Source organism: Podarcis pityusensis, assembly GCF_964106645.2.
Source record: "Podarcis pityusensis genome assembly, chromosome: 2".
In the NCBI taxonomy this organism is placed as follows: Eukaryota; Metazoa; Chordata; class Lepidosauria; order Squamata; family Lacertidae; genus Podarcis; species Podarcis pityusensis.
In genome coordinates this window covers 5,979,887-5,998,377 of record NC_138029.1, presented here as the reverse complement: position 1 = coordinate 5,998,377, position 18,491 = coordinate 5,979,887, and the positions used below count along the sequence as shown (strand labels likewise).

Sequence of the window (18,491 nt, the reverse complement as noted above, 5' to 3'; positions counted from 1 at the left end):
GAAGTACCGTATTTTTTTGCTCTATAAGACTCACTTTTTCCCTCCTAAAAAGTAAGGGGAAATGTGGGTGCGTCTTATGGAGCGAATGCAGGCTGCGCAGCTATCCCAGAAGCCAGAACAGCAAGAGGGATTGCTGCTTTCACTGCGCAGCGATCCCTCTTGCTTTTCTGGCTTCTGAGATTCAGAATATTTTTTTTCTTGTTTTCCTCCTCCAAAAACTAGGTGCGTCTTGTGGTCTGGTGCGTCTTATAGAGCGAAAAATACGGTAATACAAATTACCCCCTAAATAGTTCTCCCCCCACCTGCCGCCATCCAGTACCATTAAGTGCAAAGTCTAAAATTACATGGCTGTGTCACTGGTTGTAGAGAGTTAGGAAAATGATGCTGCTTCTGTGGCCAGCTTGCTAAAGTAGAGAGAGAGAAAAAACAGTTTGAAGGACCTGCTTGTTTCTCTTCACTGCCTGTCTGGCACTGAGGCACAAGGATACTTTTGACATGTTCTCAATCCCAGCCTTCAGTGATCAGCTGGGATTTGAACCAGAATTGGAGTATGTTGAGCACTTTGCCAGCAAGGCAAACCAAGGCAAAGCCTCACTTAGGTTAACCAAAGGCTTGTTTTGCTCTGGGAGCAAGTTAACACACTGTGTGTGTGTGTGTGTGTGTGTGAGAGAGAGAGAGAGAGACACACACACACACACACACACACACACACAAACACACACACAACAAACTCTCCAGAGGTTAAGCACTTGCAAATCATCATTCTATCAGTTGGAAGGCCTTTGCAGCTCTCTCAGAATGTAGTGTATTTGTATTTGTGAAGAACTGCATCCTAGGATATCCTATTACCCCACATTTTGCTTGTCCCGTGCCCAGAAAGCATGGGTCTGAGCAGTTTTCCACTTGTCCCACACGGGTCTGAGTGGTTTTGCCTTTGCGCTGCTGTTTTCCCCTGGAAAACCTGTTCTTTAGCTCAGAACAAATGAGCAATCTGCAGAAAGCCTGATTTCTTGTTTGTTCCAATTCAGCGCTAAACCAAGGGTTTCCCCAGGGAAAAGCAGCAGGGCAAATGGAAAAGGCAACATGGGCGCATCTTGCAGCTCTAGACCTGTTTAAAGTTCAGTGTGAATTAAGCAGTATCACTTCTTCACCAGTTCTTTTCAACCTCAAGCAAGCAGATAAGAGTGAGAATTACAGCCAGACGCCCCTGAAGTTTCTACCTGCCCTCCACAGCCATAGATACTTCCCTGCTTAAAAACTGGCATCTCATTTCCCCAAACTAGAGGGATGAAAGGAGACAGTTCTTCTCTTGGATCTTTTCCTCCCACCTTCTGCTTTCCATAATTGCCTTCAGATGCCTCTCTTTCAAAGTCTTGGGCCTTTGTGCTTGATCTGTTGGGGCGCCATCTAAAACTGCAGCAAAAACAACATTTCCCTGTTAATTATTGAAGGCCACCCACCCTCTTGGAAGGAGAGGCATTTAGGAAGGCTCTTGTTCGACTCTTACAGCAGGGTAAGGAGGAGGATACAGCACTTGCTTGGATGCTCTCTGCCAGCACTAACATGCCACTTTCACTGCTCCATCTCATTTCCCCCCATGTGCTTTGAGCATAGCGGCTTCACCTTAACATCTCGCTGCCGTATTTCTTAACTCAGTAACCGCATAGCAGTCTTGCATGGTATATGGGAATGCATAACTTCATTACTTCCCTTCTCAAGAAACCCCCTTTGCTGCGACCTTCCCAAAAGTACCACCAAAGGTACTGGAAGCAATAAAACACTGGAGTGGGGGATCAGGCTTGGCAGAGATGGGTTTTCTTGTGCTGCAAATATGTTTGAACTTTTGGTGTGTAGTGCATGTGACAACCTTCTAATACAGTTTTTGTCTTTTCTTCCCCTCCTCTCCCTCATCTCTCTCCCCCTCTCCTTCTTAACTCCACCCCTTCCTTTTTCCATCTCTGGTGGAAACACAAGGAGCTGGTAAGGAGCTGCGCCTTCCGTCTGCTTTGGTGTTTGTGCTGATAAACTTATAGTTGCTAACCTTTTGTCTTTGCCAAATCTTGCCACTCTGGAGGGCTTGAAAAAAGCGGTTTTCTGTGTGTTGCAGTAAGCTGCTTCTCATGGCCTTTGCAAAGACATTTTGTGGCTTGTGACACAAAATCCAAATGGCTTCCTGCTCACCCAAGTAAAATGAACATCTTCTAATAAAGTAAATTATTGGCTGATCTGCCACTTTTTGTGGCTTCTTAAATCTGCCACTGTACTCTCCCTAATGGTTGGGCTGGCTCTGGTAGAATTCTGATAACAGTTCCTCTAGCTGCTGGTAATATGCAGGATGTCATCTTGTATAAGCTGATGACAAATGACTAAAATGCAGAAATGCCCTTTAGATCTTACCAATCTTTCAGAGCAAAGTTCACTTTCAGCAAAAGAGAATAAAAGCCCTGTGGGATCAGACTGAAGGTCCATCTAGTTCAGCGTCTCACAGTGGCCAACAAGATGCCTCTGGAAAGCCCATAAGCAAACTAAGAGTGTAATAACCCCCTGTCCCAGTGTTGACCCCCTGCAATTGCTATTTGACAGTCATACTGCTTTTGAACATGGAGACTCCACTTGGCTAAACATTTTCATGATTTTTTCCCCCTGAACCTTGTAAATCATTGGCAGTCATTTCCTGCACATTTCCCAGCTTGCTTTTTGCCTTTGAGATGGGTGGCCAAAACCATGTGCGTTGTTCCAAATATCAGATGAATAATGAAGATTGTTAGCGAGTCTGATCTGGGGTGACATCACATTCTAATCCCCATCCCAACAATACAGAGATGAGTCAGACTGGTCAGTCCACAACAAAATTTCCATCTGTCATGTAAAACCAAAGGAAACATTTGGGGGACATAAATCCCTCCGGCTTGGACTGTCTAGTTGTGACAGTCTCTGGTGCTCCAAAGTAGGCATGGCCAACTTTGGTTATGTCTCAGGAGGGTGCTGTGTCCTCTTAGGTTTAGCCCTGGGTTGGAAGCAATCCTCAGAATGGGTAGGACTAGAACCAGTGGGCGGAAATGACAGCCGATTTCAGCTAAATATCAAGACAGAGGTTCTCAAACCACTGGTGGTCCATGGGCTCCATGCAGGTAGTCAACAAATAAAAAAGGGGAACAATTGAGAATAGCTGTACTTGGCTCTGTACCTGATCAATTATGCACGCATGCACACACACACACACACACACACCAATGATATCTAGGCTGTTTTGACCAGGGCATATGCTCTTAAACAGGCTGGCAAGACTAGCCTAGGGTCTGTGATGGTCATAAAGCGGCACTGGAGGGGGGAATGTTATTAAAGCATGAGTTACATTTGTGCTTTAATTTGTAGGACAAAAGAAAAAGTTTATTAAGTGGTCTACTGAGACACCTGGCAGTTTCCAAGTGGCCCATGAGGGGTCAGGGGAAGAGTTTGAGAGAGACTGCATCAGGATAAATTTTCATAACTATAGAAGCTGTTTGGTAGTGCAATAGCCCACCTTGGGAGATGGCAGGCTCTCTTCTTTGGCTGGAAGTATCTAAACAGAGGTTTGAGTACCTTCTGCCAGGGATGCTATAGTTGAGCAGAGTTGGACTAGGGTGTCCTTGCAACTCTACAATTGTATGGAATTGTATTTTGCCGCACAAACTTTGGTGCAGGTGTCACATTCTGGTTGGCTCCATTGAGGCATTGGGACACACATACTGTATTTTTCGCTCTATAAGATGCACTTTTTCCCTCCTAAAAAGTAAGGGGGAAAGTGTGTTCGTCTTAGGGAGCAAATACAGGCTGTGCAGCTGTCGCTGAAGCCTCTTGAGCGCAGTGGGAGTGCTCCTCCCTCTTCACTCAAGAGGCTTTGCGTTGTTTTCTTGTTTCTTGTTTTCCTCCTCTAAAAACTAGGTGTGTCTTATGGTCGGGTGTGTCTTACAGAGCGAAACATACGGTAATAGGGCCTTTCGTGCAGAATTCAGTGGCTGCTATTGAAACAGAACTTATAATTTCCTTAAAAAGAAATATGCTGTAGTGATCGGGTAGGCAGCATTTGCTAAAATTCAGAGAAGGGTTTCCCAACACTTTATCCACACGTCACATTTGAAGGTGTCCACTTAAAATTGTTTGGGGGCACCCTTAAGAACATCATGGGTGAAGTGAGATGCTCTCCTCTGGGACCAAAGGAGCAGTAGCTCTGTGTGCCATTCTCTAAGAACAGCATCCTGATCTTTTAAAACAAAAACAGCACATGTGCCAGCAGCATGAAATGACTATATAGTTGCTAAGAGGACTCAGTGCGTACATTTAAATAGCAACATGCAGCTGATTCCTCCAGACTGTTGTGTTAATCTTAAAGCCATTATGGCTGCTTAGCTCAGATATGGCCTGTGACCTCTAGGTAGAATCCATGCCAAGGCATTTTGGGTTTTTTCTTGTAATTGGCGCTTGACATATTACTGTAGTGCATCAAAGCTTGTATAGTCCAGGACCCCTAGGATGAACTGGGTTTTCTAAATAGTGCTTTAAGTCCTTTATCAGGGGTGAGGAGATTTTTCAAATATTAACAACTGCTGTTAAAATCCAGCAGTTTGCAGGGCCTGCTGTGAAATGCTGCTGCTGCCTGCAGTTGAAATAATTGCCTACCTCCTCTTATAAAACCATGGCTAAGTGTGAGTTGCCTTGAGGATTAGTTTTATGTTCTAAAAAGAGGAACTGGTAAAAGAGTAGACCTGTTGAAAACAAGGGGAGGAGCCGTGATACCATGGAGCAGTGCCTTTCAAGCTTTGTCCCATAAGGACACTCTTGCCGTAATGGCTTTTCTTCCAAGGAACACATACATTTCTGCCACCAAGCTCCTGAGCATTGCATTCAGGAGCACATAGCTTAGATCCTGGGCACTAACTTAGGGCTAGTGGTTCCCAAACTTTTTTTTCTGACGAAACGCTTGAAAATTGCTGAGAGTGATTTTCCTCCCAGTTGTTCCAACGGCCATGTGCTGTTCTAGAGAGCACCATGTCAGCTACACCTGTTCTAGCATTTATGTAGCAAATCACTGGTGTGCATAGCTCATTCGCAGCCCATAACTTAACTGGTGACCTTTTACTATATTTTTCCGTGTATAAGATGAGGTTTCTTGCTAAAAAAAAATAGTAAAAAATTGGGGGTCATCTTGTACACGGAACATGGGCACCTGGGGGGATTTCTTTAAATATTTAAGCATATGTCCGGGATTTTGGCTTGGGCGGGCTGAGGCGGTCCCTCCTGCTGCCGTCCCCTCTTTCTCCTCCCCCTCTGGACTGCGTGCTCGCCTCCTGAAGCCCCTGCTGCCTCGACCACCAGATCAAAAGCAGCTGCCACCGCTGAGAGCTGCCTCAGCTACCTCTCCTTGCCCTTCTTTCCTTTTCCCCCTCTTCCCCTCTCAAACTCCCACCCTGCCCCCAGCCCACTCACCACCTTCCTCAGCTCAGTTTGATCGACGGCATGGCACAGAGTGGGCGCTGCCTTCCCCTGCCTCTTCCTTGGGATCCTGTTTGGGAGCCTCCTTCCCCTCGCAGCAGCTGCCACCAAGGGGGACATTGCGGTGCCCCAACCGCTGCCTTTGCTTCTGCTCCATGGTGTCCTTCATGCACCTCATGCTGGAAATTATGAGGGCGATTGCCCCCCAAAAGATCAACTTGCCGCCGCCGATCATCCAGACTTTCACTTCTGTTTTAGGGTGTGTTTTTTCAAAAAAAAAATTGGGTTCAAATAAATAGGGGTCATCTTATACATGGGGGTGTCTTATACACGGAAAAATACGGTAGATACTAATGTTACTAAATTGTCTTCCAGATTTTCATTACCCACTTCCTTTATAGTTTCTGTACATTGATTTCTAATAGTTAGTATATGTCCGGCTCGCTGCTACCAATAAATTACCATATTTTTCCATTTATAAGGCAGATTTTTTTGCTTTAAAAAATTGGGGGTCATTTCATACATGGATGGTTAAGAAAAACACTACTTACCAGTAGTGTAGGAAGACTGGGGATATTTCAAGATATTATTTTGGGAGAAAAAACACACACACACACACACACACACACACACCCCTTATCCAAATTAGCCTGCAAGGGAGGAGGATGAGGAGGGTCACTTTTGCAGTGGGAGGTTTACAAACAACCACCAAAAGGGCAAAAGCACAGCATAGCTCGGAAAGGGCACTCCAGACAATGCACCAAAAAGTGGGGGTGCCCCCCAAACACCCACCCACCCAACCGAAAGGGGGCTGAGCAGGCCCTGCAGCTGCTCCCTCCTCGTCCAAGGCCCAGGAACGGCACCCGCCGCGTACATGCCTGGGAGGTTGCAAGTGGAGCAGCTGACCAGAGCCAAGAGGGCTGGAGAGGCAGCCAGCAGCTCTTCATCTCTCACCTGGTGCTTCCTTGGCGGTGGCAGCAGAGCAGGACAGCTGCCGGGCATCATGAGCTTGACATGTTGCCATTGCCACTGCTGTTGCTCCCAGTTCCTCCAGCCTCCCTCCCTAACTTGCACACACACTTGCACACAGAAACACACACTTCGGCTCTCGCCTGTGGGCTCCTACCACCCAGCACACTCCACTCCCAGTTTCCATTCAAAGGCAATGCACCCACTCAGTACAAAAAACCCTGGACGTTTTGCCAAATTAAAGAAATCCACCCCAGGTACTGTGAAGAAGCTGCCGGAACTGCCATTCATTTCACTTACCACTTCCACCAACCAATGCTGACCGTTGCGGCAAGCCAGGTTAGGCAGAACAAGAGCACTCCCAGGCATTCTAAATGAAAAAAAAGTTGTTCTGTTTGATGTTTAAAGATACGGTACTAAATCCGGTGCTTTGAATATTTAATAAAATATCAAAGTTGTTCTGTTTGATGTTCAAAATATTGATTTCTTAATTTTGGGTTCAACAAAATAGGGGTCGTCTTATACACGGAAAAATGTGGTATTTTGAGTGTTCGTATTGTATTGTTCGATGGTCCAGGAAATGATTTGTAGGTAATCTGTAGATGGGTGACAGTTCATTGTTGTGGATAGCAATATTCCAGTATTTGTTTGCCTTTGCACATCATCACGGCGAGGGGACAAGGTCACCTCTAACATCAATATCCAACATTTGCCATTAATTATTTAATAGTTTATGAATTTTCCACTGAGTTGCCATTTTAAAACAGTTTTCTGTAAGATTTAAAGATAAAGTAAAAGTAATTTCCTGTGATGAGAAATTTCCAAACTCCCACTTGTCAATACAGATGATAGTATATTCATTTCCACAGAGCAAGGTGGGGTGATGTGCGAGTCCCAAAGGGCCCGATAAGGTTCTCAGGCTTTATCTGCACCTTGCTTTTAATGAAGGTGTTCAACATTGTAGGAGCTGGTGAGAAGTCTTTGGATGCAGTGATCTCAAGGCGTCCTTTAAAGGTCATGTAGAGATAACACCTGCCTGGTGGAGCACATATATTCGTTTGCTTGTAACAATTGCCTCCTGTGCTGTGATTTCAGAGCCACTTTAATCTGATGCAGCTATTTTTTGCTGTTGTTTTGAGAACAGCCTCTTCCAGCGTCTTTAATGTGCAGGACCAAAGGAGCAGGAATGTGAGGCTCTTGTAATAGCTCTTCAAAAAGAGTCTGGCCTTGCTGCAGCCATAGATTTCCCATCAGAGCCCATTACAGCCACCGCGCTGCTTCCAAGAGCACTGGCAGAATGCCTGCCTCTCTCTAGCACTTAGCAAGAGGAGAGGCTGACTTGCAGTCAATAGCAGAGCTCTCTCTAGCTCAGATGCAGAGTGGTGCTTCCCTTAAGTGAGAAGCCACCTTCTTTTCTAGGGTAGGGCTGACATTACCAGGATTTCAAAGGCGGAATTGATGTTGGGGGGGGGGGGGATTTCCAAAAGGCGGCAAGTCAATCAAAAAAATCACTGTTATTTTGGCATTTTTGTAAAAAACAACAACAAAAAACCAACCCTCAACAATTGCCTCAGCTGGCATGGGAGTTTGTTGCTGAGGACCCATCTCAGATATGGCACAAAGCTGCCTCTGATTCACAACAGCTTGGTGTTTCTGGGTTAATGAATGCACCCAGCCACAACAATGGAGAGACACCTCATTGATTCATGGCAGTTTGCCACACCTTAGCAGGGCAATGGCTAGTCGTCCTAATGTACACATAGCTGTCTTGTTCCCTTGCTGTCCCCTCTTGGAGCAAGACGCTGGGTGTTTGGGAGCTAAGTTCTGACCTGGTCTGCTTCCCTCAGGTCTCTTTGTACTCAAGCTGCTTCTAGTTTGGATAGCTCTTGGTTCTACCAGGTTCCACCTTAAAGCCCCTGTGCCTTTTGGCAAGTAACCCTCTTGGATTCTGTCACAGCCTGAATTTCAAGCACTGCAGAAAACCATTGTCAATGTTGATTGGAAGCTCTGAAGTAGCAAAGCCACCATGTAAACCTAGCCCCACCTGGTGCTTCTGCTATGCACAGCTTGCTCCTTTGCAGAACTCCTTTGGTTTAGGAGAGGCTGTGGCAGGACACAAAGATAGCCTTAAAATCCTTTCAGAGGAACCATCTCAGGTGCCCCTGCTGGACCAGCCAGAGGCCCACCTAGTCCAGCATCCTGTTTTCCATAGGGGCTAACCAGAGGCCTATGATACATCAAGGACCGCCTCTCCCCATATGAACTGACCCAAGCCCTGCAGTCATCACCTGAGGCCCTTCTTTGTGTGTCCAATCCACAAGAAGTCGAGGGCATGGCACCATGAGAACAGGGCCTTTTCTGTTATCACTACCTGTTTGTGGAATGCTCTCCCCTGGGACCTGGGACCTTCATTACATATCTTTAGCTGCCAGGTGGAAACATTCCCCTTCTTCCTGGACTTCAGCTAATTAAACAATCTTGTGCCTTTTAAACTGGGCAGGGGAGTAATTATTGTTTGGTTTATTGTTATGCTATGTATTTTGTGTTTTTATATTGTAAACCGCCCTGTGATCCTCGGGTGAAGGGCAGTGTATGTATATGTATATGTAGGCCCACAAGCCCGCTCCCATTCAGGGTCCTCAAGCTGCTGGTATTGAGAGGCAGACAGCCTCTCTGATCCCGGAGGTAATATTAAGCTGTCATGACTAATAAACCTGCATTTTTATCACCCCTGGGTTGGTTACATTTGCAGCAGCCTAGATCAGGCATGTGAATGTTCTGCAAAGTGCTGCTCTCTTGTAATCCTGCATACCTCTGGAACCTGCATGTCACTTTTTCACCTGGAGTGGGATCTAATGCAATTAAATGTAATGGAAATTCTGTGGGTAATTAACCAGCCTTCTCCTCCTCCCTGCACTTTAATTAAATTCTTATTTGAACCAGTTTCCTGATTTCCTGTATGTTGATTGCTGGAATTGGCTCTCGCACATCTCCTTCACAGGAAGAAAAAGGAAATGCTGCTTTAGCTGGCATTTGATAGCCACTTCACCCAGGGAGCTGTGAGACCCGTTATTGGAAAACAAAATATACTTGGATATTGTCTGAATTCCACCCCCTTCCTTGCTGATTTTTTTTTCTGTTTTGAAAAAGGGGTAGGGGCTGTCACATAATCCCTCCAGAAAGGCCAGATGGTTTGTTAGTCTTATTAATATAATCCCCTTTTTAACTCTTCCCACTCCTGTTTTAAATGAACACTCAACTTTACCAGGTCAGTATCTGCCTGGCCATGTAACAGCAGCCTTTTCATAACACACTCTTGTCTCCATCCTTCGGGGCATTATTGGGCCTAATGTTATATGGATGTTTTTGTGTATGGGGAGGTGCCCACCAGTTCTTGATTTTAGCATACCATGTTATCCTTGGCTATTAAGGGTGAAGAAGGCAGATGTAGAGTTCTCTACAGGCAATCCCAGCAGGTCTTTCACCTACAGAGAGAACCCAGCAGCTTTGCATTGTGTTTTGCAGACCTCCATGCTCTGAACCAGAGAGTCACATGGCTGAATTTTCCTGTGTCTAGGTGGTATGTCGCAAGGGACGCGGGTGGCACTGTGGGTTAAACCACAGAGCCTAGGACTTGCCGATCAGAAGGTCGGCGGTTCGAATCCCCACAACGGGGTGAGCTCCCGTTGCTTGTGCCAACCTAGCAGTTCGAAAGCACGTCAGAGTGCAAGTAGATAAATAGGTACCGCTCCGGCGGAAAGGTAAACGGCGTTTCCATGCACTGCTCTGGTTCGCCAGAAACAGTTTAGTCATGCTGGCCACATGACCCAGAAGCTGTATGCTGGCTCCCTCGGCCAATAAAGCGAGATGAGCGCCGCAACCCCAGAGTCGGTCACAACTAGACCTAATGGTCAGGGGTCCCTTTACCTTTACCTTAGGTGGTATGTCAGCTTGCACCACCCACCCTGCACATCAGGCAGGCGGTCTACATCTTCTCTTTTTTGAGTGGCTCATGTGTGTTCATTCCTTTCATAAAAAGTTCACAAGAATGAACAGTTCAGAAGCAGAAGTGCTGCCTCACCCAACCCTACCTCAAACAGTACTCATCTTCTTTGCTCCATGTTTCAGAACAACTCAGGAGCCAAAACAGGCTTTGTTAGATAGCTGTGTGGACGTAGCCAAAGTGAAACAGTCGTAGTTCTCTTGGCTTCCCTAGAGCAGCCTTTGTGCTGGCTGGGACTGATGGGTGTTGTAACCCCAAACATCTGTAGGGCACCAGGTTGGTGAGGACTGCTCTAGGGTGTTCCAGCCCATGTTTACTGCCCAAGGCATGTTCAAAGCCAATATTTGAAAGAGCTTAGCGTCTGAATGAAGATGCAAACCAGTATCTCTTGGTCAGGTTTTTTTTTTGTACATAAGAGGCCTGCTGGATCAGGCCAAACACCCGTCTAGTCCGCCATCTTGTTCTCCCAGTGGCCAGTCACATGTATATGAGATGCACTGGTCACTCATGCTCTTTGCTGGTCTGCCTATTTGGCCATCCCTATTCAGATCCATGACTGTCTGTAGGACTGGAAGGGCCCAGAGAGCCAGCCAATGCAATCCCATCACTAAAGACCAAATTCTGCTTGCATAAATCCTTACAAGATTCCTTATAGGTTCTTACTGACGCACTGGAGTAGTGCACCACAATTGATTGCAGAGCAGCTTGTTTCAGGGGACTAGAGCAAATGAGCTCTGCCGTGTGCTATAGGGGGAAACAACCAACCCTTTTCCAAATCACTACAGTGGTACCTTGGTTCTCAAACGGCTTAGTTGTCTAACAAATCAGCTCCTGAATGCCGCAAACCTGGAAGTAAGTGTTCTGGTGTGCGAACGTTTTTCGGAAGCCAAACGTCTGACGGGGCTTCCGCTTGAGTGCAGGAAGCTCCTGCAGCCAATTGGAAGCCACACCTTGCGGTTTCAGGAGTCGAACTGACTCCTGGAACGGATTAAGTTTGAGAACCGAGGTACCATTGTAGTTCAAATCTGACCTAAGGGGAGAGAAGTTCCTGTTTGACCCAAGTTATTCCTTTCCAGCCAGTGGGGGGAATAGCTCTCCTTGCTTCTCAGCACCATTAGTGGTTTCTGTGGACTAAGCACGGCAGTAGTGCTTCAACATTAGGCCTGCTGGGACTACCAAGAGTGTCAGGTTTGCTAACAGAGCATCTCCTCTGTTCTGCTTGGCCCTTGTGAAGATTGCTTGGAATCTGTTGGTTGTGGTTGGGAGGGTGTTTGGGGAGGTGGAGAAAAATAAGGCTGGGTGCTCTGATATTTGTTTGTTTTTCTCTCTACACAGGAGGAGCTAACTAGCACCAGTGTGGAACATATCATAGTCAACCCCAATGCAGCTTATGACAAATTTAAGGACAAGCGAGTGGGCACTAAAGGACTAGGTAAGTGTTTCTCCATAGGCCCTTTCTTGCGTATGTGTCCAGGGTGGTGGGGGAGCAGTAGATCCGGACTAGAAAATGTACCAAAGAAAAACATTCAAAGCAATCCTCAAAGAACCCAAGGATCCTTGTTTAAAATGCCTTAATAATTTACAATAATAAGGTTATATACATACTGAACATTTCAAATAACTTATTCCTAGTTTAGCTTATGTCTGCCAGTCATTTGTCTCATTGCCTGCAGATGTGAGATGCAGCACAATACATGCATGACTATTTTTCAGTGGTTGTGTGTGTGTGTGTGTGTGTGTGTTGGACGTACAAGATGTTAGCGTGCCCTTGAATGGAGATCTTCAGGTTTGTTCTGAACCAGAGGAAGCAACAGGGTTTCTTTTGCAGTTTTGAACACTGGTCCTTACAGATGATGGATCAAGCTCAGTAGCCAAGCCCTTGCTTTCCATGCAGAAGGTCCCAGATTCAATTCCTGACATCTCTGGGTAAGGCTGGTGATGTCCCATGTCTGAAAACCCAGAGAGCCACTACCAAACAGTATAGACAATATAGTACAGGCCTAGCTTGGTATAAGAAAGCTTCTTATAATCTTCCTAAAACTTGAAGGGACAGTTGTGCAGCCGGGCCTGTCTTGGCCCTGGTATGAAGTCTGTGAGAAGTTGGTAGAAAAGTCAAAAGGCCGTTCTGCAAATATGAGCTGCTGATTAAAGAACTACTACTAGCTCCAATTGTGAATCCTGTAACTTAATTTTAATGGAAAACATGAAACTTGAGGCTGTTCAGTCTAAAAGTACAGAAAGATTTTTTCCCTTTTCCCCCTTTTGATTTCTAGATTTCTCTGATCGTATTAGCAAAACCAAGAGAACTGGCTATGAGTCTGGAGACTATGAAATGGTAAGTAACTAACTCAGATGAACTGTAGACCGAAAGGAAAACCTTTGCTCTGTACCAAGCTGTATCTCAGCTGGAGAATGAGATTTTAGCCTTAAGTAGAGGCGTGTACTAGGCACACAGTAAGGGCAGGAGGTCACGTGGCACCAGTATTAGTTCAGGATCCAAGAAGAAAAGTCAAGTCTAGCCAAGGCCCAGGACCCAGCAAGGCAAGTTCAGATAGAGGGGTCAGTTCATATAAGCAAGGTCAAGGTTCACCAACAAGCAAGGCAGGGAGAACTCTCAGTAACTCCAGCTGGAGCCTGGGATGGAAGTTACACATGGCAGGTTTGGATGTTGCTTCAACAAGCATCAAGCCCAGACTGAGCCTTAAATAGGGCTTCAGCTTCCTCTATATCCACTACCTATTTTCCTAAGGGCCCAGGGCCAGGATAGGCTTGTAGTCCACATCTGCTAGGAGGCAAGACCTCCCATTCACCAGCCTTCCTCAGGTTAGCCATTGCCATGGATGACCAGCCTGTGGCACGGGCTCCACAGGAGCAAGAATTCATGGCATTCTTGAACTTCCCATTAATTGCCCTGCTCAGTTCTGCCTTTGGCCGCATCAACCACTAATGTGTCACCTCTGGGAAGTTGCCCAGATGGGAAGGTGACCCTCAGGTTGAAAAAGACTTCTCATTGCTGATCTAGACTATATAAGAACTCTCTCACAGAAAGAATTGAGAATGGCCCTTCCTAGGGCCAGCCTTGCAACAGCAGATGGGGTGAGATGGAATTGTGCTACACCCAAAAATTCTGGTGTTGCTGTTGACCTGAGACTCTTATTTTATTTTTAAGCTAGGGGAAGGCCTTGGTGTGAAGGAGACTCCCCAGCAGAAATACCAGCGTCTGCTGCATGAAGTTCAGGAGCTGACTGCCGAAGTAGAGAAGATCAAGGTAAGATCAAGGTGGTCTCTGCTCTTGTTTCCTTCTGGCCCCCTTGCAGCTCCTCTGTGGGCCCTATTGATTTGGATCAACCCATCTTCTTGGTCTAGTCCTCGGGCCCAAATGCAAAATGAAGGCCTTTGTTATCCAATAAGTTGTCCTTGCCTTGAGACTATGTGCTTTACTGCTGCGGTTAGTATCAGTACAAGGGGGAGCAGCCCAGGGTCAGAGAGGACCATGCCCCAAACAGTTACTGAATGCCAGGCTTTCAGTGCTTCTATCCCTTCTTCCACAGAGCACCGTGAAGGAGTCGGCTGCCGAGGAGAAACTGACACCAGTTGCCCTTGCTAAGCAGGTGGCCAGCCTGAAACAACAACTCGTCTCCACACACCTGGAGAAACTGCTGGGGCCAGATGCAGCCATCAACTTAACAGATCCTGATGGTGCTCTAGCCAAGTAAGTCACAGTGGTGTCAGCACTGCAGTTCCCCAGGGCTTAGTCCCACAAGCTGCTTAGCCCTGGAAAAACATGTCTTCATAAGAGTCCATCTGAACCTGCCCTTTACCCTTGGCTACTGCGGTCAGGCCCTCTGCACCAGTGTTCGAAATTCACATTGTTCTTAGGCACATTTTGCAACAGGGAATTTAATTAGTGTGAGCAGTGTCTGAGCTCTGGGCACAGTACTGCGCCTAAGATTTCATATTAAAACTGCAGAGTGGAAGGAAAGGGGGATATTTTCTGCCTCCCCACTTCCAGCTACTCTCTGACTGGAGAAGAGACCCACTCTTAAGAATATTACAGGGGAAGGACTAGACCATGTGAAAAGTGGACATAATGTTTTAGCTGCAGTTCATTCATTTTCAGCTTTGTATTCTTATAAAAAAGCATACCTAGACATTCCGTTGCTGTGCCCATAACCTAGGTTTAAGGGGCCATTTAGCTCTTAGCTTTCATATCTCAGTTTTTAACACTGCTCTGCACCTCAGAGTAGGCCATGCCAGGCCAAGAGTGTCAACTTCAGGGCAAGCTTGAGATCAGTTGTACATCTCTCTGTGGAGCACATTATCTGCATTTAGTAGGAGTGCTGAGATTGTGATGGGATCATAGGACTGGATGGGGCCATGGAGCCATCAGCTCATCCCCTAAGGCAAGGGTGGAGAGTTGGCCCATCATCTCCTAACCATTGACCAGGCTGACTGGGGCTGCTGGAGTCCCACAACAACCACAAGGCAACCCACCCTTGCTTTAAGGGAGTAGATTATACCCATAGATAAACTTGCATAATGCAGACCATCAAAGAGAGTTGAGATTTTTTGGGTTTGAACTGGGGGAAATTGTCTGGAGAATTTCCCACTGGTTCTAAATTGATGGGGATCAGATCTTTTAGTAAAACATCTTTTTTAGTCTTGTTAGTTTTGCAGTCTGTATAAATTTCCTGTAGGGAAGGAAATCAATAAAGTGCACTTAGTGTGGTTTAAACGCTATTTTCAAAGATTTACCTGGAAATTATTTTTATTGGAATACTTGTAAATATTTAAATACATGGCAGCACAATAGCATACCTTTCCCTTTCCATTATTTAGATTTTAATAAGAAAATATAAGCAGGGGAAATGGTTAACATACTAATTTTAGCATGCCTGAAGAGCTACGTGCAGAAATATATGTGCTTTCTAGGGATGGCCATCTGAAAAAGTTGAAAACAACCATTTTAGATTTGATTAGTTGCCCAGTTGCAGTATACCATGTTCAAAGTAAATTTCTAAACGTGGACCATTTCCCAACTGACATCGGCTGCAAGCATACAGAGGAGAAAAGTTTCCCCATCCCTTCTAATTATGCTCATGCCCCTCTGGATCTCTGATCCAAAATCCATTGCAGCAGGCGGTAGCTGTTCTAACCAGTGTAGTCAGTGGGGACCTAACCATGTGCCCGCTAAACATTTGTGGCCTCTTCAACTTGTCAGGCGTTTGCTCATTCAACTGGAAACAGCCAAGAGTACTAAGGTGCCCCCTGCAAGTGGGAAGAGCCCAGCGAAAACTGCGGCTGGCCCAGGAAACATGGTGACTTATGAACTGCACTCCCGGCCTGAGCAGGACAAATTCTCTCAGGCTGCCAAGGTAAGAACTGGAGTATTTGATCTTTGAGGCCCCTCTGGGACTTATAAGGAAATAGCTAGGATGATGAGCTGAGGCTACATTTGTACAGCAGCGAGGTGCTTTAGCAGCGCCTTCATTGTATGCAATTCAGCAGTGCCTTTCTCTCTCCAAGCTCAGCTCTGGGGCCAGGAGAGCATTCTGTTGCTTTATGGGGTGCTTGATTTGAGTGGGGAAAAGGCCTATTGTGCACAGCGCTGGTTGGTTAGTACTTGTGACATCATAAGGACCCAAAGCTCCAGAGCATTTTTGTGTCCATACAGTGGTGCCCCGCAAGATGAATGCCTCGCAAGACGAAAAACTCGCTAGACGAAAGAGTTTTCCGTTTGAGTCGTTCCGCAAGACGAATTTCCCTATGGGCTTGCTTCGCAAGACGAAACGTCTTGCGAGTTCTTGTGAGTTTGTTTCCTTTTTCTTAAAGCCGCTAAGTCGTTAATAGCCGCTAAGCCGCTAATAGCCGCTAAGCCGCTAATAGCCGTGCTTCGCAAGGCGAAAAAACCGCAAGAAGAAGAGACTCGCGGAGCGGATTAATTTCGTCTTGCGAGGCACCACTGTATGTGTCTTCACTTGAAGAGAGCTAGGGTGCTGCTGGAGACTGGGAGCATCAGGGTCTCGGTAATGTCTAGGAATAGTTCCCTTGCCCTGGAACTTAGGACATACATCAACTTGGCTTGTGCATCTGTATGAAGCTCATGTATTTGATACTGAAGAAAGGAATTTCCAGAATGCAGAGCCTTTTTCCTAAGCTGCTTCCCTGTCCCACGCACAGCATGTATATACGGGGCTCATGGAGATCTTCAAGCATAAATCATTTTTGTGAATCTTCTCCTTCCCTCCCCACCGCACACAAAGTTTGAGCCTTTCTCACCCCATAGCAGAATAGAGCACCATAGAGTAATGAACCTTATTTTGGCTCCTTTGCTTTCCCCACACTTTCTCAGTAATCCTTTAACATCTGCATCACCCAGCAGTCTCTGTGACTTCATTCTGAGTGCTTTAGAGTTAATGGGGTTATTGACTTACTTATTCTACAGTCATGAAAGCTTAGGAAGGCAGGAGTGGGAAACAGTGATAATGTCTTCCTGGTAATATTCTATAAAGTCTGGGCTCAGGGTTCCCCAGAACATGGATTGCAACCCTGTTGGGACTGTTGAAAAGAAAGATCTGGCTGTAGGTTCCAGCCTCCTTCAGGTCCAGTTACTTCATGCTGGGGTTGAAGTGGTGGTGGGAAAAGGTGTCAGTACCCTGCTTTTTGGCCGTCCATTCTAGGCAACACAAAAATACCATTGTTAAAATGGCTAGGAAGGAGTTCAAAAGAAGTGGAGGGAGTGATAGGCAAAGTCTTGTTTGCGTTGAGCAGATGAGGAAGGGACACAGGGATGCAGAAATCCAGATAAGATTTTTCATTTTGCTGGAGGACTGCGGAATACTCTCTTCCATAAGCATGCCCATATCTCATTGGATGCCAGGATCAGACACCCATCCCTCCCATCTGTTCTTCTCTCTGTAAGCAAGTGCAGTGGTGGCTGAAGCAGGTGTCCCCATCCCCCCTGTTGGTGGGGGTGGGAGGGCATGCCCACACTATTTTGGATTCCTTTCTCTCATTTTCCCAGTTTTGGATTATGCCACACACAACACATTAGTCATTTTGTGATGGTGCTCCTGACACCTTCTCAAACTTCCAAATGTGCCCAAGAAGGTTGGCAACCTCTAAGTGAAAGAAATGAAGTTGTAGTGGAGTGTCAGTCTCAGTGGAGAAATTTTTGGGAGGGGGGAACCTTTGTGGCTGATTTGAAATGACTGATGTGTATTTCTGTCATAGTCATGTACAGTAGGTAATATAATCTCATTCTGGACAAACTTTCAAGCTTTCCAACTTCTGGAATTTTCACCTGGCTTTAGATTCCTCGAGCCATCCATCCACACTTACAATTTTTTTGTGCCTTGATGTATGAAATCTAAATAGGCACGTGCACCTGCCACCCAGTCCAATCCATCCAGGAAGTTTTCCTTGGCAAGCCCCATGAAAGTGAATATAGTCAAGGTGCCATGTTCTTGCACAGGTCTTGGATCACTTCAGTGGGGCTTGTGAAGGGCAATTTCCTGGCATGTTGTACCCCATAGGTCAAATTGCCCTTAATGGCACCTGAAAATGACACATCTGGGTCAAGGGGGAATTTTAGAAGTGCTTTGCCCTGCAATTCAAGGAGGCTTCCCGGGAGGGAGAGGAGCGCAACGCATCTTCATTTGCTCCCTCTGGTCTTCCCAGATTGCGGAATTGGAGAAGCGATTGGCTGAGCTGGAAGCAACGGTTCGCTGTGAGCAGGATGTCCAGGTGAGGCCGAAAGGCATTGGAAGCCCTGGGTCCACGGAGAAGGTTATGGGGACAAGGGGGAAGAGGCCATAGCTCAGTGGCAGAGCATCTGCTTTGCATGCAGAAGGTCTCAGTTCAATACCCAGTATCCCCAGGTAGGCCTGAGAGATACTTTGGTCTGAAGTCCTGGAGTGCTCCTGCCAGTCAGTGTAGACACTATTGAGGTAGATGGACCAATGCCTGACTTGGCAGGCACCTTAAGGGGTAATGGGAACAGGTGTAATAGCAGGCTAGATTTTATGATGAACTCCATGGCCTCATT

The 18,491-nt window shown here is 46.3% G+C and overlaps 1 protein-coding gene and 1 long non-coding RNA gene across 3 annotated transcripts in view; both read left to right on the top strand.

The window, feature by feature from the left end:
• Nucleotides 1–18,491, top strand: part of DCTN2 (dynactin subunit 2) — a 40,391-nt gene that overhangs the window by 16,463 nt on the left and 5,437 nt on the right. For both annotated transcript variants that reach the window (XM_080990268.1, XM_080990269.1), the window contains 6 exons: nt 11,780–11,876; nt 12,718–12,779; nt 13,614–13,712; nt 13,996–14,156; nt 15,666–15,819; nt 18,125–18,190. In XM_080990268.1, coding sequence (XP_080846394.1) covers nt 11,780–11,876; nt 12,718–12,779; nt 13,614–13,712; nt 13,996–14,156; nt 15,666–15,819; nt 18,125–18,190 — 639 coding nt within the window. The remainder of the gene's footprint in view (nt 1–11,779; nt 11,877–12,717; nt 12,780–13,613; nt 13,713–13,995; nt 14,157–15,665; nt 15,820–18,124; nt 18,191–18,491) is intronic.
• Nucleotides 2,664–10,816, top strand: LOC308468591. The gene is made up of 2 exons (XR_013981728.1): nt 2,664–10,018; nt 10,380–10,816. It is a non-coding gene; the product is annotated as an uncharacterized lncRNA (long non-coding RNA).